Here is a 25,677-nt window from a genome sequence, read left to right on the forward strand (position 1 = left end):
TCGATGGTTTGCCCAACTCTTGTGAACTTACAATTTTGTACCGCCTTAGCCATTTTATCTTATTCTTTGCCTTCTGTGTGCTTGGTTTTTTCCTTCTTCCAGATTAGGCAATGAAAACAAGTTTGTTGCTATCTCCTGTACCTCTTCCTCTAGTAAGCCTCTCTATGACTGAGGGAACAACCATTCTAGTCCAGAATAGATAGAATAAAGACAATGGTACACATACAGTGTTTTAGAGAAATCATAAGTCATATGACAAAGATATCTGGAAACAGCCAAAATTTATTTTAGAAGAGATTATTCCATTCTTAAATAGTATAAAAATAAACAGGCATTTGTTTCAACACTTACATTTTACATAAGTTAATTTAAATACACATTTGTCTGAGGCACCAAAACATATTATATTCCGAATTCCCAGGTTCAGTCAGCAGGTTACGTTAATACAAGTTTTTTAATCAGTGAAGTTAAAGTTTTTTATATAAGCCCTTCTAATATTGACTATTTCTTTCTTAACTATAAAGTTTTTATAAACATAAAATCTTAAAAATTCCCCTGAGTTATTTCCTTTAATGAAATTTCATTCTTTCTCTACCTAAGACACTGCTTTTTCAATTATTTACAAATACTGATGTTATCTGTAATCAGTGCTTGATTTAAAAAATATTAAAACCCAAAAAATATTAAAACCTACAGTGCTCTGCACTTGTCTCTCAGGCTGAATGAATTAATGAAGGATCCACAGGTCCTTCAAAAATGTATAAAAGGTCAGTCTTATGGTACATCTAGGCTAATGAGACACAATGTTTCTCTGTGAGCTGGTATATAGGTAAATCCTCTGTATTTCAATTCCAACTTTCCATATTTCAATATACCAGAGTTGGGTTCCTGAAAATTTATTCATGAATCTTAATCTAATAATTTCTTATAGTTTACATATTAATTCAGTTATCTCAAAGAAGATATACTGATTCTCACATAATGCAAAAAAAAAAAATCATTGCAGCTTAAACCTAATTTATAATAATGTCCTAACAAAACATAAATAATAATCCTCAATAAATTAAGTAGTATACAGTACCAGCAAATGTCAGCTGACAATGAGATGTGGAAAAGAAACATTATCTTCCCGGGAACTATTCAGGATTTGTTTGGTTTTGCTTTTAAATGGGAAAGAACATTCATTAGAATAGAAATACAGCTTTCTTCTACAACAACCCCCTACAGTTCTTTATAAGGCATTAGTCTCATTGCAGGCTTCTTCTGTTACACACAGTTTAAAATGATAAGTTCTCTGCCTTTCACATAAAATGCCTTTGTGTAGAGGCCTTTAAGGGCTGTTTTCTTTTTTTTCCTTTCATTCCTCTTAAGAGGAGCTAAATTACTAGTAGTCCTGAGTTGAGGTTTTCCTGAAAACTTGCAAAAGTTCAGATAAGTACAGAGAGTCCGAAGAATGATGAACTCAGATCTTAAAAACCAAGAAAACAAAGAAGTAAACTAATCAGAAGAGTTTCTCCCAGCGCAGTGGCTAACCGAAGAAAAGGAACAGTGTGCAGGTAGTTGCTTCTAACGTATCATGGAAGATACACTAGAAAATCCCGATAGTGTGGGAAGAAAATTTGCAGCATTTTGCCATCTTGGAACAACATTTAAATGTCCAAACATCTTCGCTTTTTTCTTATTATATATAAATAATATAATTCAAGTAGAAGGATGTCGAACTCATTTACAAAACAGAATGAAAACTGTTTTCCCCTTTAGCCTGAAGACATCTTTAAAGTAGTGACATGAAAATCTTCACCAAATATGACCCCTCTCTTCTTAACAGAAGATGTTAAGTAACATAAGGAGTTTAACATAAATATTAAATAATTAAGTTAAAAGAAATCGTCCATATAAATAAATATGATTAACAGGCTTCTACAGTTCAGTGGACCGTTCTTTTAGTAGGACTGTGGGATTGATATCATCTAGTCCGGAGTGTGAAGAGCTTGCATTAATGGTGACTGTTTTGGTGAGCTGTGGGTCTTGAACACTGAACGCAGTAAAAGGACAGCCCTTCACGTTATTGCAGATGAGAGACTGAATTGAGGCAGTGTTGATGATTTTAAAGCCTACTTCTCCACCAAAAGTGCTAGGCTTCCAGTAGTCAGGTGAACAGATGGGATTACCCATAAGTCCTTTCAAGGAGAATGGCGCTCCCATTTCTACCATGGTCTCACCAAAGATGGCATCTGGACGAGGCTTTTCTAGCAGGAGGGCGGGATACAGTTCCATGGCATCAATATCACCATAAAGGGCCTCTAACCCCGCAGCCATTTCCTTCTCTCCTGTGAGCGTGACAAAGACATACAACCAATGTAAAAAACTTTACAGAAAAAAAAAAAGTTTTAACCCTTTGCTCAGTTCCCTTTCAACCTCTGTTGTTTCCATCTGACCCCTGATGCTTCAAAGAAGTTTCTCTCGGGCGCCTGAGTGGCTCAGTTGGTTAAGCGACTGCCTTCAGCTCAGGTCATGATCCTGGAGTCCCGGGATCGAGTCCTGCATCGGGCTCCCTGCTCAGCAGGAAGTCTGCTTCTCCCTCTGAAGCTCCCCCATCTCATGCTCTCTCTGTCTCTATCTCATTCTCTCTCTCAAATAAATAAATAAAATCTTAAAAAAAAAAAGTTTCTCTCACCTGTAAGTTCTTCGAATGAGGCATAGGGCTTCAGCCGAAAGCGTTTGCGATACTCATTAAGAGACTGGTATTTCATCTGCCTGCTCTGGTCGATTGAGGCCTTTGCTACTTGTTGTACTGCAGCTGGAACATTCCTACCACCAGCAACCTGCGGAAAACACATGGTAGAACAAGATTTTTAGGCATCTTAATGATGATTTCTATTTTAAAAGAAAGCACTCACTCCCTGGGTACAGAGTAGCGAAGACTGATGTTCCCAGCTGAGACCTAAACTATCCCAGTTAGAAATATTACTCCTTATCGGTAAGTCTGAGAACAATCATTTCAATGGCGGAAATTCTAGTGACTGAGTAGTCCTTTGTTTTGTTTTCCAGTAACAAGGCTTACCCTGCCGGCAATCTGCCTGCTGAATGATTCCACAAACTGGGTAAGCCCATGTTCCAGCAATATAGAGTTGTTGTAGATAAACTGCTGGAAATTGTACTCCTGGTCATCTATTTGCAAGGTGTCAGGCAGAAGGGGATGCCAGTGGTAGAGTGTGTTAAACTCAGCAGCAATACGGTTTTGGTACTGGAACTGTTGGTTGAAAAGCAGCTCTGGGTCAAATTTCAGCTTGAAGTAATAGCCGCTCAAGTGCTGTACGTAGTCTTCAATCACAATCTTAATGGTTTCTCCTATTTACACAAAATAAAAAGAAATTTAGAGCATTAATTCTCTGATTACCAACTTTCACGCAACCGAGATGCTGTGAATCCGCTCTTCCTTCACTTCTGTTTTTGTGCTTTGTACCATCAAAACAGAAGGTATTCGTATTTCCAGTCATGCTGAAGGATTGAACTGAATTAACATGGAGCATGTGATTTTACATTCACCACGTTCTCCCAGAACTACTTAAAACATATTGAAGATATCAAGTTAGTTTTCTCTGCAGCAGAAGAGGGGTTTTATTTAAATTATCTTCTCTTCTTGCTTACCTATCAGTATGAGTCTGCTCGTCTGGAATAGCCGCTCATCATCCCACTCTGGATGCTCCTGTTTAAGCACATCACAGACTCTGTTGTGTTCCCGTAGCCAAATTGTGGCGTACATCATCAGACCAGGCACCAGCCCGAAGACTTCCTGGCCCACAGCAAACCGTAGGTGTTCAGGAATATGGGGTGGGTAGATCATCTCCACCTGAGTATCTTTGACTGTGGGAGGATACACCTCTCCATCAATTACCTGAAAAACAACAGTAATGAAAACGTTAAAATTTAATCAGTATAAGTTTTTAAAATGGGCAAGTCGTGAGTCATAACTAATTCTTAATATTCAAATAGAACAAACCTGATATTTCATTTTTCCATCCTTGAACAGGCGCAGTTTATGTTGTCTATCCAAAGTTTCCCCATAAATATGGCTTAAGTCCACCTAGAATATTATGGGAAAATTTTAATTTGTTGCTGTTGAAGTGTCTATAATTTATCATTAAATAAACATGTTTCTCACAGCCACAAAATACTAAATTTATTATCCACTGACACTACAAACCTATGTCTCTTGTGTATTTAGTATCTCATAGTGAAGTATAGTATATATTTAATGAAAAGGTATTTAGTATCTCATATGGAGTTGTAAGTATCTAATATGCTTCACTATAACTGTATTTCTTTTAACAAGCATCAGAAAATATATTATTAATATAAAATTCTTACTGGCAAACTGAAACTGTCATTGAACTCCAAGGGATAATAATGCTGCAAAAATCTCATAATATTTCAAGTAGTATAATCAGGGTACAAGTGTTTTTGAAGACACCACTTTTTGCAGTGCTAGTATTTTAAACTAAAATGTAAGAGCCAAATTACAAATATTATGTCTATGTGTATACGCATGTGTATTTTTACTAAACCAGTGAATCAAAAATGGAAATTCCATTAAGGTTTTTATAGACAGAGCATTTTTTTAAAAAGAGGGTGAATCTGGTATAGCAAACACACACACACACACACAGAGCACTCAGTTATGATTTTTGCTATAATTTCAGTTTAACTCTGTCTTACCCCATGGCCCAGTCCTTTGGTGAAAGCTGGCCCTCGCTTATGATCTGTCTTGAAAAACTGATGGGTGAAGTGCTGGGCAAAGAATGCAAACATCATATTTGTGCCCTGGGGATCAGGAATGAACTTTCTTCTTAGAAGAAATTTTTCCACAATCTCTTTTGAATCGGGAAGCTCTTTCTTGCCTGAAAAATGAGAAAGCTTAAGATAAGAATTCATTTACAAATTCAAGGAAGCAGCTATTTCCTATGGGGCCTTCTTCACTTACAGGAGAAATACAAGTGTGAACAGGATTATAATATAAATGGAAGTTCTAAGAAATGGGGAAACACCTTCTTACTGAATAACTTTACCTATTTTGTTTAACTAGTATTAATTTGGTTTTAATGACAGAATTTGAAAGTGAAGACATTATACCAAAATGTCCATTCACTTTCATGGAATAGTTTACAAAGATTCACTTTCAAAAAAAAATCTCCACAGATAATCCTTAAGAAAGCCAATAATATGCTTTTATTAACAAATAAATGATAGTAAAGTTCAGGGCTGAATTTTCTAGGTAGCAATCCAATCCCTACTGCAGTTAATACCGCTCTGCCTCCCGACACTCACCTTTCACACCCATGGGTGTTGGACAGTCATCAGCCACAGGGGGAAGAGCTCTGGTATAATAGGAGAGATTAGAAAAGGCTTCCCAGCTTTTATAGCCATAGTCCACATTGTAAGTTGGTGGACTCTCAATCAAATGTGACCTGGCTGAAATTTAAAGAAAAAAAAAAAACTTTGTTTTATTTGTGCCCACATCAATGTTCCTTTTTATTGTAAAATGTGCGAAGTGCCACGAAAGACTGAATACCAGCAAAGATAACCTATTGTAAAACAGTTACACTTCAAAGTCTGCCACTTCTACTAAAAAAAAATCAGAATGATTCACTAAAATGCATCTTTAATAAAGTATATATACTTTTACATAAAACATGATCTAGCCATCTTGACTTTTCAAATAATCATCCACCTACCGCTTAAGAGGCCTATGAAGGAATGTCTGGGCAAGATACTTGCTTTAGTAACAAAGTTATTTTCTTGCTGACCCAAATCCAGATTAACCAGATTATTTTACTGGGTGCAATTCTGTGGTCCATGGACATTCAGTAAACTGGACCACACTTCCTTCACAGATTGGCAAGAGCAGTGAATTTAGAAGAGGTGCACAGGATTTAAGTAGAATTCTGACTGTGAGACAGAACTTTACAAACTTAACGGGACTGAGATGTATTTTGGGCCATTAAGACAGAAGGCAAACTAAAAAGATCTGTTTAAAGTAAGTCATTTTGACAAGGTTGAAAAGAGATTTCGGGATTAGGTTTAATAATGTCAAGTTTTATAAAGAACATTTTTCTTTGAGGAAACTGAAAACCTTGAAAGAGACTTGTACTTACATGTCAACACGTATTTCATAATTACATTTCGCAGGAAGGGAATGTTATTGACAATGTTCCAGACTCCCTTGAAGTGGGTAAGTATGTAGTGCACTGTATTTGGAGTGGGTTTCAGGAATAATTTTATTCTTGTCAGAAATTCAGCTGCAAAGAGAAAAAAAAAAAAAGAGGGAAAGATTAACAGGACCCACTCTAAGACACTAGAGTGTAAAGTGATACTACATGTATCCCCAGTCCAAATAAGGGCACCCAAGGGCAAACTTACGTGTTGAACAGTTTTCGCCATAGAATCCTGTTCGAGTGCAGTCACACCTATACTGGTCAAATCCTATGCTCATACATACACCTTGGTTTTGACATGGGTTGGAACAGCAAGGATTTGCTACAATAAAAATAGACAAAGGAAGTCATTCTTTACTTCCTTAATCTTGATTTAAATTGCTTTACATAGTATGGGTCAACTTTACGTAAATTCAAGAAATATACGGGTAGTCATGGGAAAACAATTTCTTTAACCTGTGGCACAGAATGATTATAATGAATAAAATACCCGAAGTCGGTAACAATATTCAACCAGGGAAGTGATGTTGCTCAGTTTTTTCTTTAGTAACTTTTTAGATGTTCAAATTAGCATTTTTAAAGAGCTCAAAGAAGTAGCATTTTCATAACTAAAGTGGACGTATCTAGTACATTAATCAAATTTAGGGGAAATTTCAGTGTAAAAACAGATCATTGTTAAAATATTTTGCTTATCTTAAATAACCTGGGCTTCCCTGGGTCAGAAAAGCACTAATTTTAAAACAATGACTCCCATTCCCTAACAGTGGGCACCACACACAAACATTTCACATATATTGATCGATCCTGTCTTATCATAATAACAATCTGCAAATTATACACTGTTCCTATTTAGCAGATGAGAAAAGTGAGACCCACACCGGTTAAGTAACTGGCTCAGGATGATCAGAGCTGGTGGCAAAGCTGGGGTATTCACCCCGTTCTTTTGGACTCAAAATGGTCCAAGCTCTCTACCCAAACATCGTCTCCTTTCCGGGACTGTTCAAAGTACCGGGAGGATCCGGGAGGTCAGAGCGGAACCTCGGCGGGGATTACGGAACGGAGGAGTCCCCGCTGCGGGGCGCCAGGTACTCACCTGCACGGCAGAGCGCCAGGGCGGCGCAGAGCAGCAGGGCGCGGGCAAGCATCTAGGCGGCGGGAGGAGCGCGGGCGGGCGGAGGCGTTGCGGTACTTGGGCTCCGGGTTGCGGGGCTGAAGCAGGCGCTGTGCGAAGTCCCCGAGCGTAATCCTGACGCTCGCTGCAAGTTGTTTGACAACTGGAAGCTAACGGAGAGAACCTTCCTTTTATGCGTGAAAACTAAGCCCACGTGACAGCATGACTGTTTCTTTCCGCCTTTTTTTACCCACTCCCCCCACAACTCTCCCCCTCCCCCTGTCTACTTAAATAATTGCGTAAGACCCGGGTGGGGGCCGGATTTTTTACCCACGCAAATGAGAAAATCGGAAACATGGGAAGCTGCCCTTGGATTCCCCAAGGCGGGTGCAAAGCGAATTGCCCCCCTCCCCGCTGCGATCTCCTGGTTCTCCCCCAGTTCCTCAGCTCCAGAGTGCGATTTGCGCCAGATTCCCTTTCTCCCAGTCTTTGACCCGGAGCTTTCGAGAGACGGTGCCTCGGCGGATCCCACTGCGGGGAGGGACAATACTACGCTGCTTCTCCCGGAATCCGAGCGGCCCGAGGTCCCAGAGCGCAGGGAATCTCCCTGCGCGGCAGTCCGCATGTCTCATCCCCAGGTCTTTGGGGGGCCGAGGAGTCACAGTCTGGACAGACTGGGCCAAGAAAGACTGTTTTACACGTCATGTATTTCAAACATGTCATGATTTTAGTGACGAGCCATGACCTAGTGTATATGCAGCACATACATACATTTTTTTTTTATTTGGCCGAATGAACTATAATAGCTATCGTCGGTGTACATATCTGTAAAATGTGAATTCCTCTCCACAATAGCTCCTTACCAGTTATCCTGTAAATAGTCCATCTGAGGCTTGAACGACCACCATTATAACGTTTCCTCTCCTCTGATGAACAAGGGAAGGGAAAGGGCCCAGGATCTTTCTGGGATGCTAAATGTTCAAAACATCTGCTTTAATGCATTTCTTTCTCTGCTGTGCGGTTTTTACCACTTTGGTCACCAGCCCTTCACAGGAGATACACAAAGAAGACACTAGGTTTTTAAAGTTTTGGTTTTTTTGTTTTTTTTTTTTTTTTTTTTAGATCTTTTCTGCCCGCTTTTCCAAGATGATGAATATGACAATGGATCAAACTACAACATTGCATTTACTTTTTAATTGTCCAGGCTTAATAGTGCAAATTTTCTATTTTCATTTTGGAACATAGTTTGATGAGGAATTGAGTGGAATGGATGGAAAAGATGGATGAGTTTGACAATTTTGAATTTCATCGTCCTTTGCCTTTATTTAGTATCTTTCGATGGTGTGAGGGTGAAATTCAAAAAAAAAGAAAGAGAAAGAGAGAAGAAAGAAAGAAGAAAGAAAAGAAAGAAAGAAAGAAGAAAGTTACCAGCATCAAAGTGGAGAATAAAAAGTAATTAAGCCATAAATTCTTAGTTCTAATGGAAAAACTACACCAGATATCTCAATCTGTAGAAGTCTTAAAGAAAAAAAAAAAAAAAAAAAACTCCCTTGGAATTTTTTTTTTTTACCATTTTGCTTAAGGAACACATTATCTGATTTTACATGAGACACAAATGACTAAAATTCCATCTCATCCAAGAAGCCTTCCTCTTCCTCTAGTCATATTTAATCATTCAATTTGTGACACTCCCATTTATTGTGCTAAGTCTTACATGAAATTTTAATTAAGAGCCTAATTTTTTTGTAATAATTCAATTTTCTGTTAAATGAGTAAGTTGTATCTACTCAAGTTTTAAAGTGATATTTAGGACCATGCATTTGAGTTTTTTAGGTGTCATGTAAGATTCCATACTCTGACTCTGGTACTGCACTCAAATTCTACATTGCAATCCTGAATTCATGTTGAAGTCATCATCATCGATATCCTTGTTATCAAGTCTTAATTGTATACTTACTGTGTACCATTTCTTGTTCGCAGACAGACTGAATTCAAAGGTGAGGACAAAACAGTGTGTAGAGAATAATCACATTTAGACTACTTGGAATGTAAAGAAATTGAACTCTCTCTCATAGTGAAAATTCAATGAAAAAATCTATTTAGCTAACCTACTTGGTTAAACCTGTAATTTCAATGACATGGTAGAGTGGAGAGACTTCCATGTACTTACACAGTCAGAAAAGAGTTCAAAGAGAAAATGACACTTTAAGGATGGGCACAGTTTAGAAAGGAAGTCCAAATATGGGCTTGAGGAAAAACCATTATGATATGACTTATTAAATAATTTTGACAAGTCTGAGACCATGAAATAGAATGGATAGTACATTTGGGGATGCTGGTCATGAGGAGATATTAAATGTCCCAAACCAAATCCAAAGGGCTAAACCTGTTTTATGTGGAAAAGTACCAGGATTATTGTGCCTTGATACATCACACCATAAAAAATAAGGTTTTGATTATGTAAAATCATAGCTCTCACTTTTATATACATTTAGTGTTTCTGTGTATATTTTAGACAAATATATATATCTATGGTACAGTCTTTTTTTTAAATTAGTCTCTAAAATGTGTTGGGAAATTCTCTGTATGAAGGAAAAATAAGAAAGCATATTAAAAATCTACCAGAGCATTCTGTTGAGTTTTACTGCCCCCTTCTGCTGCTTTAATTTCTATCAACTTCTTTTTCTTTATTATGCTGTGAGGATTGGTAGGTAGATTTCGGGTCTGAGGTTATAATGTTCACAAAAGTCTACATGTGCAGAGCTCATTTTAGATTTAAGTCATAAATATACTGAAAAGGAATGAAATATTAATTGAAGTGATAAGCCATTTATATGAGTTAAAAGAGAATAAAAAATAAAGACTCTTAATACCCCAAATTCCAAATGAGCTAACATTTTTTTTTTAGATTTTATTTATTCATTAGAGAGAGAGAGAGCATGGCGGGGAGGTGGGGGGCGCATACAGAGGGAGAGGGAGAAGCAGACTCCTGGCTGAGCAGGGAGCCAGCTGTGTGGGGGGGCTTAGATCCCAGACCCTGGGATCATGACCTAAGCTAAAGGCAGACGCTTAACCGACAGAACCACCCAGGTGCACCCCCAATGAGCTAACATTTTTGAGAGAGACATTTCTTATTGCTGAGCAGGGTTCCACCACTCAGACATGCAAGAATTCTCTGATCCACTATCTCAGGCATGGAGCCTCTTCCCATTTCCCTCCCTTCTGCTTTGGTTGATTTAGTGATTCATTCAGAGGGAGTGGAGATTGCCCCATGTCTTTTCATTCATGGCATGTTGGCTAGAAGAGTTTTGCCATCCTGCAGCAGGGTTATTCTTAGGAGATATTTTAGCAAAGTTATGCCACAGAGTATATCTGTACCTTGAAAGACAGAAATGCTACTTACAAAAGGCCTCTAGTTTAGCCTTTAGTAAATCCTGGTTGTACACCCATTCCTGGCTATATAAGATAGACGTTTCAAAAGCTCTAAAACAATTTTTTTAATTAAAAAAAATTCTTGTCACATAAACCAATGAGGAAATACCAGATAATATCCATTTCTGAGTTCTATTTAAAAAAAAAAGTTGGTCTCCTTTATTTTTGTCAAATAACTCAAGTCCCTGATAGATTTTTTTTCTTTACTTTTCATGGTTGCATAGCATTAAGTACTCAGACGAGCCAAGGTAGACTGAACACAGTCCTTGTGTTAGAGTTAGAAATCTCAAAGGAGACTAAGGAAGTGCAGGGGAGTGTGAGCAGGGTGAACAGGGGTGGGCACTGTGAGAACACACTCACCAATTAAATAGCAGGATTAGGACTTCTAGTCTCTGTTACAGAGGAGAGCTGGAAGGAGCTTCAAAGTTGCCACTTCATCCTAACAACAAATCAAATCCCGAACAAACAGAAAGCTCAGTACTTTTCTTTGATCTCTTAGAGCAGTGAGGTGACAAGGATAAAATGCTGCCCCCAACATTTGAGAGATAGTCCATACAGAGAAGCACAACTTAGCAGAGCAAAAACTCATAGGCAGAAACCTCCATGGAAACCAGTACCAGGATTGGAAAACTCAAGGTGTAATTGACAAATTCTGGGTGCTCAATGTGGATAAGTCTGAGAGTTAAAAACTCCAGGAGAAGGGGACCCATGCTTTTGTGTTTCACTTCTTGAAGCTCTACCAGGTTCCCACAGTGACTATCAGAAAAAAAAAAAAAAACCCAGAAAACAAAAAACGAAGACATTGAGAACCCTTGAGAGATTGATAGGGAAAGAGGAAAAGTAACCATTCTGAAATATGCCAGAGCATTCTGTTCTTTTCAATAAGGCCTGCATTGGAGAGAAACTATTTCATCAAAGCCAGAGCCTAAACTATTGGGATTGTATCAGAGTGGAACTAAACTGGGGGAAAAGAAATACCCACCTCCAGCTGCCTCTAACCTTCCACCCATCCAATTACTCAGCTCCAGCCCTCGGGCCATCCGTCCCACCTAAGATGTGGGATTGGGGGCCTGAAAAACACTTGTGACATTTACAGATGAAGGGCATAGATTCACTAAAATACTGAGCCCTAATCATGGGACTATAGACCCCTTCTCCTCACCTCACACCTCACCACCACATTGCTAAGGTCCAATTTACCAGGGTTCCTTTCACCCCACACACCATGTCCAGCTCTCAACAAAAAATTACAAGGCATGCTGAAAGGCAAAAAACACAGTTTGAAGAGGCAGAACAAGCATCTGAACCAGACTCAGACAGAATAGAGATGTTGGAAGTAACAAATTATTAATTTGAACAACTATGATGAACATGCAAAGGTTGCTCATTAAAAAAAAAAGTAGATAATATGCAGAAACAGACAATATAAGCAGAGAGAAATAAATTCCAAAAAGAATCAAAAAGAAATGCTAGAGATCAAAAAACACTGTAACAGAAATGAAGAATGCCTTTGATGGGCTTATTAGTAGGCTGGACATGGCTGAGCAAAGAATCTCTGAGCTTTAGGATATGTCACAGAAGTTCTCAAAATTGAAAAGCAAGGAGAAAAAATACTGGGAAAAAAAAAAAAAACAGAATATCCAAGAACTGTGAGACAACTGCAAAAAATGTAACATATGCATAATGGGAATATTTTCCTGAAATTAATGTCAGACGCCAAGCCACAGAGCCAGGAAACTCAGAGAACACCAAGTAGGAAAGTGCCAATCAAACTATACCTATGCATATCATAGACTGAAGAAAATAAAAGAGAAAAAATTTTGAAAGAAGCTAGAGGAAAAAACACCTTCATTTAGAGGAACAAAGGTAAGAATTACTTTCTACTTCTCCTAGGAAACCATGTAAACAAGAAGGGAATGCAGGAAAATATTTAAAGTGTGAAACAAACAAAATAAATCACCAACCTAGAATTCTGTACCCTGAGAAATTATCCTTCAAAAGTCAGGAAGGAAAAATTTCTCAGACAAACGAAATCTGAATAGAATTTGTGATCAATAGGTCTGCCTTCAAGAAATGTTAAAAAGTGTTCTCTAGAGAAAAGGAAAATGTTAAGTCAGAAACTCAGATCTACATAAAGATCTATATAAAGAAAGGAAGAGCATTAGAGAAGGAGTAAGTGGGGGTAAAATAAAAACTTTTATTTTTCGTATTCTTAATGAATCTAACAGATAACAGTTTGTTCAAAATAATAACAAAAATGTATTTGAAGATCAGAGCTTATGTAAAAGTGAAATAAATGACAGCAATGATACAAGAGATGAGAGGGAGCAATTAGGAATATTTTGTTATTATGAAGCACTTGTACTACCCATGAAGTCATATAATGTTATTTGAAAATGGAGTTGGATCAGTTGTAAATGTACATGGCAACTTCTAGGGCAACCACTAAAAAATTTTTTTAAGAAGCATAATTGATACGTTAGGAAGAGGAAATAGAATCCTGTAAAATTCTCAATTAAAATCACAATTAGCAGAAAAAAGAGTATAAGACAAATATAGGAATACAAAACAAAGGCAACAAGTAGGAAACAGTAACAAATATGGTAGATATTAATCTAGCTACATCAATAATTACTTAAAACAACAGAGATTATCAGGGTAGATCAAAAAAGAAGACCAAACTATGTAATTTTTACAAGAAACCCATCTTAAATGTAAAGACACACATATAGGTTAAAAGTAAAGGGATGGAGGAAGATACAGCATGCTAATGCTAATTAAGAGAATGCAGTAGTGGGGCGCCTGGGTGGCTCAGTCATTGAACGTCTGCCTTCGGCTCAGGTCATGGTCCCAGGGTCCTGGGATCGAGCCCCACATTGGGCTCCCTGCTCTGCGGGAAGCCTGCTTCTCGCTTTCTCACTCCCCCTGCTTGTGTTCCCTCTCTCTCTGTGTCTCTGTCAAAAAATAGGTGAAATCTTAAAAAAAAAAAAAAGATACTATTAAAAAAAAAAGAGAGACACAGTAGTAGGTATATGAATTTCAGACACAGCAGACTTCAGAACGAGGAAAATTATCATGAACAAAGAGGCACATTACATAATGTAAAGGAGTCAATTCTACAACAAGATATAATGATCCTTAATGTGTATGCACCTAACTACACAGCATCAAAATACATGAGGCAAAAATTGATGGAACTGCAAGGAGAAATAGAGGAATCCACTATTATAGTTGGAAACTTTAACAATCTTCTATCGAAAACAGATATCCAATAGATAAGAAAATCAGTAAGAGCAGAGCTGAACTCAATAGTACCATCAATCAACTGAATATAATTGACATCTATAGACTTCGTTATCCAACAACAACAGGATACACATTCCTCTCATGGTCACATGAAAAATACACAAAAATAGACTGTATTCTGGGCCATAAAGAAAAATCTTAGTGGGTGCCTGGGGGGCTCAGTTAGTTAAGCATCTGCCTTTGGTTCAGGTCATGATCCTGGGGTCCTTGGATGGAGCCCTGCATAGCGGGTTGGGTCAGGCTCCCTGCTCAGTGAGGAGCCTGCTTCTCCCTCTCTCTCTCTCTTTTCCCACTTCCCACCTGCTTGTGCTCTCTGTAGCGCATGCTCTCTGTCTCTCTCTTTCAAATAAATAAATAAATAAATAAAAACCTTAACAAATTTAGAATAATATAAATCATACAATGTGTGCTCTCACACCACAATGGAATTAAACCAGAAATCAATAACAGATAACTGGAAAATCCCCAAATACTTGGAGATTACACAACATACTTCTAAATAACATATGAGTCAAAAGAGAAATACCAAGAGAAATTTAAAAATATTTTGAAGTAAATGAAGATGAAAATACAATTTAAAACGTGAGATTCAGCAAAAGCAGTGCTTAAAAGGAAATATATAGCATTGATTGCATATATTACAAAAGAAGGAAGATCTAAAATTAATAATCTAAGTTTCTACCTCAGGAAACTAAAGAGAAGAGGAAATTACATCTAAAGTAAGCAGAAGACAAGGAATAATGTATATTAGAGCAGAAATCAATGAACTTGGAAATTGGAAATCAACAGAGAAAGTCAATGAAACCAAAAGCTGGTTGTTTTAAAAATCAATGAAATCAACGTCTCTAGCTAGGCTAAGAAAAAAGAGAGAAGACACAAATTACTAATTTTAGAAATGAAAAAGGGGACATTACCACATATCCCATGGAAATTAAAAGGAGAATAAAGGAATACTATGTATGACTGTACGACCACAAATTTGAAAACCTAGATGAAATGGACAAATTCCTTGACAGGCACATCTATCAAAACGCACACGAGAAGAGTTAGACTATATGAATGGGCCTATATCTACTAGAGAAATCAAATCAATAATTAATAACCTTCCAAAGCAGAAAACACTAAACCCAGATGGATTCACTCATAATTTCTACCAAACACTTAAGAAATTCTCTACAATCGGGCGCCTGGGTGGCTCAGTTGGTTAAGCGACTGCCTTCGGCTCAGGTCATGGTCCCGGAGTCCTGGGATTGAGTCCCACGTCGGGCTCCCAGCTCAGCGGGGAGCCTGCTTCTCCCTCTGACCCTCTCCCCTCTCATGCTGTTTCTCTCTCAAATAAATAAATAAATAAAATCTTTAAAAAAAAAAAAAAGAAATTCTCTACAATCTTTTCCACAAGACAGAAGCAGAAGAAATGCTTCTTAACTCAATCTATAAGGCCCACTTTACCCTAATACCAAAACCACACAAAAACATTACAAAAAAGTAAAACTACAAATCAATATCTCTCATGAATATTGGTGCATAAATTTGCAAGAAAATATTAGCAAATGAAGTCCAACAACATATAAGATAATTATATACCATGATCAAATGGAATTTATCCCAGATATGCAAGGCTAGGATCTAAACCAAATCAGTATGAAGAAAACTACAAAACTATGATGAAAGAAAGAAAAGAAAAGCAAAAAATAGAGGAATATTCTGTGTTCATGGATAGAAAGACTTACTAATGTCAATTAGTCAATTCTTCCTAACTTGATCCATAGGTTCAATGCAATCCCAATCAAAGTTTCAGAAAGTTATTTTGTGGATCTGGACAAACTGATTCTAAGAATTATATGGAAAGGAAAAGGCCTAGACTAGCCTGCTCAATATTGAAAGAGAACAAAGTCACAGGACTAACACTATTGGCCCTCAAAACTTACTATATAGCTATAGTAGTCAAGGCAGTGTGATATTGGCAAAAGAATAGACAGATCAATAGAACAAAATAGAGAGCCCAGAACAGAGCCCCATAGAGTCTACTCATCATTGACAGGGAGCAATGGCAATGTAATAGAGAACAGATAGTCTTTTCACCAAATGAGGCTGGAACAACTAAACATTCACATGGAAGAAAGAAAGAAAGAAAAAAAAAAAAAGGACTCCAGACACAGATTTAATTTCCTTCACAAAAACTAACTCAAGGGGCACCTGGGTGGCTCAGTCATTAAGCGTCTGCCTTCGGCTCAGGTCATGATACCCAAGGTCCTGGGATCGAGCCCCGCATGGGGCTCTCTGCTCAGCGGGAAGCCTGCTTCTTCCTCTCCCACTCCCCCTGCTTGTGTTCCCTCTCTCGCTGTGTCTCTCTGTCAAATAAATAAATAAAAATATTAAAAAAAACCAACTAACTCAAAATAGAGCTAAATGTAAAATGCAGAACTATAAAAGATAGATACAAAAGAAGATATAGCAGAAAACTGAGATGATTTCTATTATGTCAATGAAAATCAAGATGACCTCTCTTATGTCAATGATTTTTTAGATACAACACTAATGTCATGATCCATGAACTCAGAAATAGTTGATAATCTGGACTTTACTAAAATTAAAAACTCCTGCTTTTTCAAAAGACACTGTCAGGAGAATGAGAAGAAAAGCCACAGACTAGGAGAAAATAATTACCAAAAGACACATCTGACAAAGGACTATTATCCAAAATAAGAAGTCTTAAAAATCAATAATAAGAAAACAGATGACCAGTTCAAAATATGGGTAAAAGATCTGAACAGATTCCTCACCAAAGAAGATACTCAGATGGCAAATAAGCATGTGAAAAGATGTTCCATATCATATGCCATCAGAGAAATGCAAATCAAAGCAACAGTGAGATTACCCGTACACATGTATTAGAATGGCTAAAATCTAGAATCCTGACAACACCAAACACTGGCAAGGATCTGGAGCCACAGGAATTCTCATACGTTGCTGGTGGGAATGCAAAATGGTACAGCCACTTTGGAAGACAGTTTGACAGTTTCTTATAAAACCAAACATACCCTTACCATATGATCCAGGAATCACAAATTGAGCTAAAAACTTACGTCCACCAAAAACTATATGCAGATGTTTATGGCAGCTTTATATATAATTGCCAAAACTTGGAAGTAATTAAGATGTCCTTCAGTAATTGAATGGTACTTCCAGACCATAGAACATTATTCACTGCTAAATAGAGGTAAGCTATCAAGCCATGAAAAGACATGGAGAAAACTTAAATACATATTACGTTAAAGAAACTGATCTGGAAAGATTACACACTGTAAGATTTCAAGTATCTGATATTCTGGAAAGGCAAAATTATGGAAACAGTAAAAGAGTAGTGGTTGCCAGGGGTTAAGGGAGAGGTAGGGATGAATAAGCAGAGCACGGAGGATTTTCAGGGCAGTGAAACTATTCTATATAGTACTACAACGGCGGATTCATTCATTAATGTCATTCATTACACATTTGTCAAAATCCATAGAACCTTTAACACCAAAATGAACCCTAATGTAAACCATGACTTTGGATGATAAGGATGTCTCAATGTAGGTTCATCAATTGTAACAAATGTACTACTCTGGCGGGGGATGTTGATAGTGGAGGAGATTGTGTGTGTGTGTAGACAGGGGGTATAGGGGAATTCTGTGCTTTCTGCTCAATTTTACTGTGACCTTAAACTGCTCTAAAAATTAAAATTCATTAATTAAAAAAAAAAGAACCTCAGCCTATAAATAAGGGCTTTTGATTTTAGCTGTTTTCTTTTTTATTTGTTAACATATTAATTCTACTCACCTCACAGATGTTTCACCTCATTTTTAGTGATATAAGAAAACATCCTCCACCACAGGAGCCACAAGACTGTTTTGCTGGAAGCAATGCATATTTGTTTACTGATTATTCATTATCATTGGTAAGCATCTTCAAGGTTGAATGTTGCAGGATGAATAATGTCAGATGCTCATTTCTTAACTAAGATCTCTCTCTACCCTAGGGACAACGATTCCCTTGCAAATATCTGAAGAATTTGTTCCTTCTTTCATTCCTTTCCTATCCAGAGATAGCATTCACAAAAGGCCCCTTTCTCCCGTTGTTGAAAATCTGTTCTCTCATCTTAGAGGTTTGCTTCCTTGCCAATTGCTCCAACAGGAGTCTTTTGCTTCTAAAGCTATAGCTGTACCCCGTAATTGAATCCGAATCTCAAACCCACTTTTCCAACTGGATCTTTTCGTTTGACCATACTAAAAGCCAAACTTATCCTCAACAAAAAGTTGTTTTCCTTTCACATTCCCCATTGGAGTTAACAGGCTTACAATCCACCCAGAGTTATTATTTATTAGCATTAATCAACATCTCACATGCTACATATTTTACTTGAATATTTTGTTTACTGTCTTTCTCCCCCACCAAGAATGTGAAGTTTATGAATATAGATGTTTGTCTGCTTTTTTCACTGTTCTATTTCAAATGTGTAGAACTAGTGATCAATAAATCTTTTCTTGAATAAATGGGTGAATCTATCTTTTGTGAAATCAACTTTAAAAATGAGATGACCTTTATTTCGTCTTGTAATCATTTCCTAAAGTTGGAATTTCCAAATCAAGGGAATCTACATTTTTAAGGCTCTTTGTAAAATGCAATGGTTATGGCAGACACTGGGGGAGTTATCTAGCTGTGTGATACCTGGAACTGCTTCGGCCGTCTTGTACAAGTCAGTATATATTAATGATATAACAAAGGAAGGTTAAGAAGAACCTGGGTCCTTGATGGCATTATTGAGATAGAGTCCTGGTCGATTTCCCCTAGAGTTTGCCCTACCACTGGATTTCTTGCTAAATGAGTTCCAATAGCTACACATATGAACTGAATTGTGTTGAGCTCAACATACATCAATTTTACAATTTCTTGTTTGTATTTATTTTTTATTTTTTATTTTTTTAAAGATTTTATTTATTTGACAGAGAGACACAGCGAGAGAGGGGACACAAGCAGGGGGAGGGGGAGAGGGAGAACCGGACTCCCTGCTGAGCAAGGAGCCCGATGTGGGGCTCGATCCCAGGACCCTGGGATCATGACCTGAGCCGAAGGCAGACGCCTAACGACTGAGCCACCCAGACGCCCCTATTCCTTGTTTTTAAATGTATAGTCTTAAAAGTGATGATAACCATCATGTCCCATCTGTTAAGTCTCACAGCTCTTCATTACTCTTGAAATAAAATCTAAACTCTTTACAATGGCCTATAAACTCTCACTGACTATGATCCAGTTTCACTGGTTTTGTGTGTCTTAACCACATCTAACTTTGTTGCCCAAAAGCCTTTGCATTTGCTGTTTTTTACCCAGAGTGGTTTTCCTCTATATGGCTGAGTTTTGGGGGGTTTTTTAATTCTCAGCTATCAGCTCAAATATTGTACCCCCAGTTACTTTCTCCATTATATGTTCTTGTCTTTCTTCATTGTACTTTTTACAATCTAACTTTTTAAAGTTACTTAGTTGCTTATTGTCTTCCTTTCTCAAATATATTCATTATAAGAGTATCATCCTTGTCTCTTCAGTTCACCGCTGTATCTCTAACACCTAATACATGTACCCAATTCATGGTCTGTGCTCAAAATATTTTTTGAACAAATGAATAATATGTGATGATCAAGACAAAGGTTATATGAAAAACATGTTAACTAGATAAAATCATTTTAAATACTTAATGTATTTTTTACATGCCCACAACAAAAAAAAATTATGCTAAGGAAATTTTATCTGTTACATAATTGTAATATTTAGTAAAGAGAGAACACTCACAAATGAATAAAAAAATCTAAACATACCAATAAGTATACAGGCAAAAGCCACGATCAACTAATTCAATAAAGAATTGCTTAGTAATCCTAAGAAAATATAGTTTGCACTAACAAAGAAATGCAAATAAAATTAAGAAATCATTGTTTGAAAAATTAATATTTCAGTAGTGTTCATGTATTGAGTTGTCACTATATTCCAAGAGCTATTAGTCTTTTTCTATTTTTACATACATATCTTTTTTTTTAGAAGGAAAGCAACTTTTTTTTAAAATTTTTTAAGAGATTTATATATTTGTCAGAGAGAGCAAGCACAAGCAGGGGGAGCATCAGGGAGAGGGAGAAGCAGGCTCCCCAATGAGCAAGGAGCCTGATGTGGGACTCAATCTCAGGACCCTGGGATCATGACCTGAGCCAAAGGCAGACGCTCAGCCAACTGAGCCACCCAGGCATCCCTACATTCATATCTGTAAAGGAGAGAAAATGGTCACTGTTAGAAATGTTCAAGGAACAATAAGAAGGCCAGTATGCCTGGCAGGCAGGGAGTCGAGGAGATCTTGGGAGATGAGGTCTGTGAGATAGGTTATATACGGTAGACAGTGAGCACTTACTGTTGGTTTGAGGAGTAACTATCTCTTAGTGGTGCTATTGAAGGTAATTTTAATTTTTATCTTTTTGCTAATCTTTTTATATATTTTTTAAACAAATGCATATTACTTTTATGATAAGAAATAAGTATTTTAAGAAAAATTTATTTAAAAATGAAATATCATCAAGTGTGACACAGTAGATTGTGTTCTGTTAGATGCTAAGAATGCCTAATTTTCTTCATAGAAATTCTTCTATTCTTCCCCATAGGCAATTCTTTTTCTTTTTCTTTTTTTGAGGGGTGAGGGTAATTGCATCTTTATTGGGCTGCAAGAATAATTTTTCATGGTAATGGACTTGAATGGTTCCACTCATTGGATACACATATATACACTGGAATTTTTTAAACTCCAGTATAATTAACATATAGTGTTATATTAGCTTCAGGTGTACAATATAATGATTCAATAATTCTATATATTACTCAGTGATCATCACAATAAGTGTACTCTTAATGTCCCTCAACTATTTCACCCCCCCCCCCCCCCCCCCCCCGTTACCCATCGGTTTGTTCTCTAGTGTTGAGTCGGTTTTTTGGTTTGTCTATTTTTTCTTTGTTTTGTTTCCTTTTTTTTTTTTTTAAGATTTTATTCATTTATTTGACAAAGAGAGAGCACAAGTAAGGTTAGCAGCAGAGGGAGAGGGAAGCAGGCTGCCTGCTGAGCAGGGAGTCTGACACAGGGCTCGATCCCAGGAACCTGGGATCATGACCTGAGCCAAAGACAAATGCTTAACTGACTAAGCCACCCAGGCACTCCTGTTCTGTGTCTTAAATTCCACTTATGGGTGAAATCATATGGTATTTGTCTTTCTCTGACTGACTCATTTCACTTAACATTATACCGTCTAGATCCATGTGTTGTTGTGAATGGCAAGAGATTTTATTCTTATTTTATGGCTGAGTAATATATACACACAACACCTTCTTTATCCATTCATCTATTGATGGACACTTGGGCTGCCTCCATATCTTGGCTATTGTAAATGATGCTGCAATAAACGTAGGGGTACATCCGTATGTCTTTGGAAAAATGTCTATTCATGTCTTCTGCCCATTTTTAAATTGGATTGTTTCATTTTTGGATATTGACTTTTATAAGTCCTTTACATACTTTGGATACTAACCATTTATCAGATGTATCATTTGTACATATCTTCTCCCATTCCACAGGCTGCCGTTTAGTTTCATTGATTTTTTTCCTTTGCTGTGCAGAAGCTTTATTTTGATGAAGTCCCAATAGTCTCAGTTTTTCACCACTGAGAATGATGTTAGCTGTAGGTTTTTCATAAATGGCCTTTATTGTGTTAACGTATGTTCCCTCTAAACCTACTTTGTCGAGGGTTTTTATCATGAATAGATGCTGTACTTTGTCAAATGCTTTTTCTGCATCTACTAAAATGATCATATGGTTTTTATTCTTTCTCTTGTTGATTTGCAAATATTGAACCACTCTTGCATCCCAGGAGTAAATCCCAAATTTTTTTTAATATACTGTTGGATTCAGTTTGCTAATATTTTGTTGGGATTTTTGTATCTATGTTCATCAGAGGCATTGGCCTATAGTTCTCTTTTTTGTGGTGTCTTTATCTGGTTTTGGTATCAGGGTAATGCTAGTCTCATAGAATAAAACTGGAAGATTTCCTTCCTTTTCTATTTTTTGGAATAGTTTGAGAATAGGTATTAACTCTCCTTTAAATGTTTGGTAGAATTCACCTGTGAAGCCATCCGGTTCTGGACTTTTGTTTGTTGGGAGTTCTTTTGATTTCTGATTGAATTTCATTGCTGGTAATTGGTTTGTTCAAATTTTCTATTTCTTCTTGATTCAGTTTTGGGAGGTTATCTGTTTCTAGGTATTTATCCATTTCTTCTAGGTTGTCCAATTTGTTGGCATATAATTTTTCATAATATTATCCTCTGATCTTTAATGCTGGGCAATTCTTTGCAGTATATTTACATTTCGTCCTTCCATCGTCTTATCATGTATTCCTTATTTTCATTGCCTAATTTGATGTGATCTAAAATATTGAAATCTTTATAGCAATGACCCCATCATTATTTCCAACACAGTCTTATGAAAGAAGCATTTAATTTTAGAGACTGGCCTTACAACCTTGGACAAATCTTTGTTTGTTAGTCCTTAGTTCTTCCTCTACTCATAAGCTGGTAGTGAAGATAGATAAAATATGTGGACTTCTTTGAATTATCAGAAGGTATCTAACTCCAGTACATTTAGGTTTTCTGACATCCTTTTCTTCAAATGCAATCTGGTTATTATTGTGCTCTGCCATTGAGACTTTACATGCCTTTGCATTTCCACTGTTCCATTTTCATGTTTTTAATTTTATACTTTGAACTATTCTCAGATCAATCCTTGGGCTGCTGGCTGTTGTAAAAAATTTTATCTTCTACAGAGATGATCATAGGCTGATATGATGTTCAACAGTCCAGAACATATCTCCTTTTTGCAGTTTAACTTGATTCCATTTTAGTATTATTTGAAGAGCTGAAAATACTGTTTTTAAATTTACATTCTTCATTTGGCATTTAAGCAAAAACTCGCTCTGTATATCAGCTGTTTTCACTTACAAGTGATGCATGTAATCTATTTTAGAAGCAAATGGAAAAAATCTATTTAAAGAAGATGTCCACCCCCAACTTCCTTACCAATTTTTGTTATGTAAAAAATAATTTGGGAAAACAAAACAAAAATGGTAAAGTGACATAATGGGTACATTTCATATTTACGAGACCATTTATTAGCCATTCTCAAAATTTAACTTCAAGCAATCCTAACACATTAAGCTAAATCTTGTATCTATTTTATATTTCTTCATTGTATGCAATATCTGTTCTTTTTGATTGCTGTATATATTTTCACAAAATACTTATGAGATGTATTATGTGCATAGGAGATACAAAGCTTTTATCTAAGTCAAAATTCAGAGCTTGGTTTTGAATCCAGCAAATCAACCAGACAGTAAAGGACTGCTTTTATGAATAAATATGCCTGTGGGGAGGTGGGTAGTTGTAAATCTCTGGCTCTTTGTAATTACTCAATAGATGTTTGGCAAATAAGAGATTATGTTGGCTTTTATTCTTCTGTATTTATTCTTGGAACCATGGTCACTCAGTCATCTATTCGATTATCACTGTTACCAAAAGTAAGGGCCCAGCTTATATTATGGAGGGGAAGGCAGAAGGTAAACTAGTAAGGAAGAAATACATATATTTACAAATTAAAGTAAGGTATATGAAGACCTTGAATAAGTTTCAGTGATTGAGAATTACAGGTTGGTCAGAGATGGTCTGTTTATGCAGATGATAACACACCTTTGTTCTCTGGTGAACTGTATTATGAATAGATGAGCAATTGAAACACACTATATGTGGCCATTTTAATACAAAGTTTTTGAACTAAATTTATAGTAAGAAGCTATGTAGTTAGAAGACAAAGAAAGCTATCAACTTAAGTCACAAAACATCATTCCTTCTTTCATACTGTTTCATAGAAGACACTTAAAACATTATTGTCATGGAGTCGGCACTCTTCTCTAGGCCAGTAATTGTTGATAGAGAAAAATATCCATTATAAAATGTTTATTGTGTTCCAGCAATTTAGAATAATTTAAAGAAGTTAGGATCATAGTGCTTTAATGAACACTTGTGTAATTATTAATTTCATTATACTATTTATTTGTTTGTTTGTTTTTTATTTATTTTTAAGTAGGCTTCATGCCCAATGTGGGGCTTGAACTCATGACCCCAAGATCAAGAGTCACATGCTCTACTGACTGAGCCAACCAGGCACCCCCATTATACCATTTATTGAATATCTATTTGAGGTGAGGCATAGTATAGAGCACAATTTTATCTTCACAATAGCTCTAACAGATGCATAATTTAAAGTGCATTCTGTTGGTAATAATATTGGGTCTCAGAGAGGACTAAGACCACATACCTAGTGAATTATTTACATCTTTGTTTTTCCAGCTCTACAAAATTAAGTACCTACCAGCAGGGCCCTATATGGTTAAGAGTGTGGGCTCTGGATTTAGGTGCTGCTTATTTCTCGTTGTCTGGCCTTTGAAAAATATATAACTTCTCTGTCCTTTAGTTCTCTCCTCTGTAAGTGGGGATAAAAATATAATAATACACATGAAACACCTAGAACAGTGCCTAATACAGAGTCAACACTCTAAATCTTAGGTGATTTTATATTTATGTGCATTATATGTAGGTGTTATTAATGTTCATCACAGATGAAATCTATCTTACTCTTTTTGCATGCAAACTATGGGTAAGGCACTCTATACATGTGTTCTAATGTCCTTAATGTTCAGCATCTCTCTGCATTCATGGGACTATGTGGCAGGTGCAAACACTCTAAGAAGTGGCTTTCAATACTTCCCATTAGAGTCTCACATGGAAGAGATTCCAGGAAATTCATACCACGTAATATTGATCTGGGGATTACATCAGGCTTTGCTAGAGGAACTCTCCTCTTGCTGTATTAAATACCCAGTGTTTATGATTCTCATTATTGTTAATGTCATGTAAATTTTCTAGAATTGCTCTATAATAATGGAAAAAATCAAATTTCTTTTGTACTGAATGATGAGGTTTCTGAGAATGTCAAGTTATCACACGTAGGGACTAACCTTAAATATTTTTTGAGTAGACAACAACCAGACTGTACAAACTTGGGGTTTCTCTCTGTGTCTTGGGAGGAGCCTATACGAATGAGGGACACTGAGGCTTAAACTTTGTTATCTTCACAGTAAGTCAACTTTGGTGTAAGGCCACATAATTTAATTTCTGTGTTCTAAAAATTATTTTGGGTAATAGGACCGAAAAGGATTTAAGATTGTGGAGCGATAAATGTAGTGGTCATGGGTTTTCTTTGTTCCTTGCTCAGGAACTACATGTCCAGTCCAAGCCTGCTATTTCACAAATTTGCAGTCATGGGTGAGAAAGGAAATCCAGATGATGCTGAGCAATTTCACCATTAGGGCTTCAAAAATTAATTCCGTCCATTTAACTAAGGGAGTAAAGATAAAGAATGCACATATGTTGGAGATGAGGAAGACTACAAAATTGGTTATTCTCACAGAGGGATACATTTGTCCCAAGGGTGGTAAGTATTTG

General features: G+C 36.8%; 1 protein-coding gene across 1 annotated transcript; it reads right to left on the reverse strand.

Annotated features, from left to right (window-relative positions):
* Window positions 1–266: 266 nt before the first annotated feature.
* PTGS2 (prostaglandin-endoperoxide synthase 2) lies at window positions 267–7,371 on the reverse strand. The gene is made up of 10 exons (XM_021682594.2): window positions 7,309–7,371; window positions 6,421–6,537; window positions 6,156–6,299; window positions 5,329–5,472; window positions 4,720–4,901; window positions 4,004–4,087; window positions 3,652–3,898; window positions 3,065–3,351; window positions 2,678–2,825; window positions 267–2,330 (listed from the first exon to the last, which is right to left on the reverse strand). Exons 1-10 carry the CDS (start codon window positions 7,358–7,360, stop codon window positions 1,921–1,923), a joined length of 1,815 nt encoding a protein of 604 aa, XP_021538269.1. The 5' UTR covers window positions 7,361–7,371; the 3' UTR covers window positions 267–1,920.
* Between the last annotated feature and the right edge of the window lie 18,306 nt (window positions 7,372–25,677).

This window comes from Neomonachus schauinslandi, chromosome 6 (assembly GCF_002201575.2).
Source record: "Neomonachus schauinslandi chromosome 6, ASM220157v2, whole genome shotgun sequence".
NCBI lineage: Eukaryota > Metazoa > Chordata > Mammalia > Carnivora > Phocidae > Neomonachus > Neomonachus schauinslandi.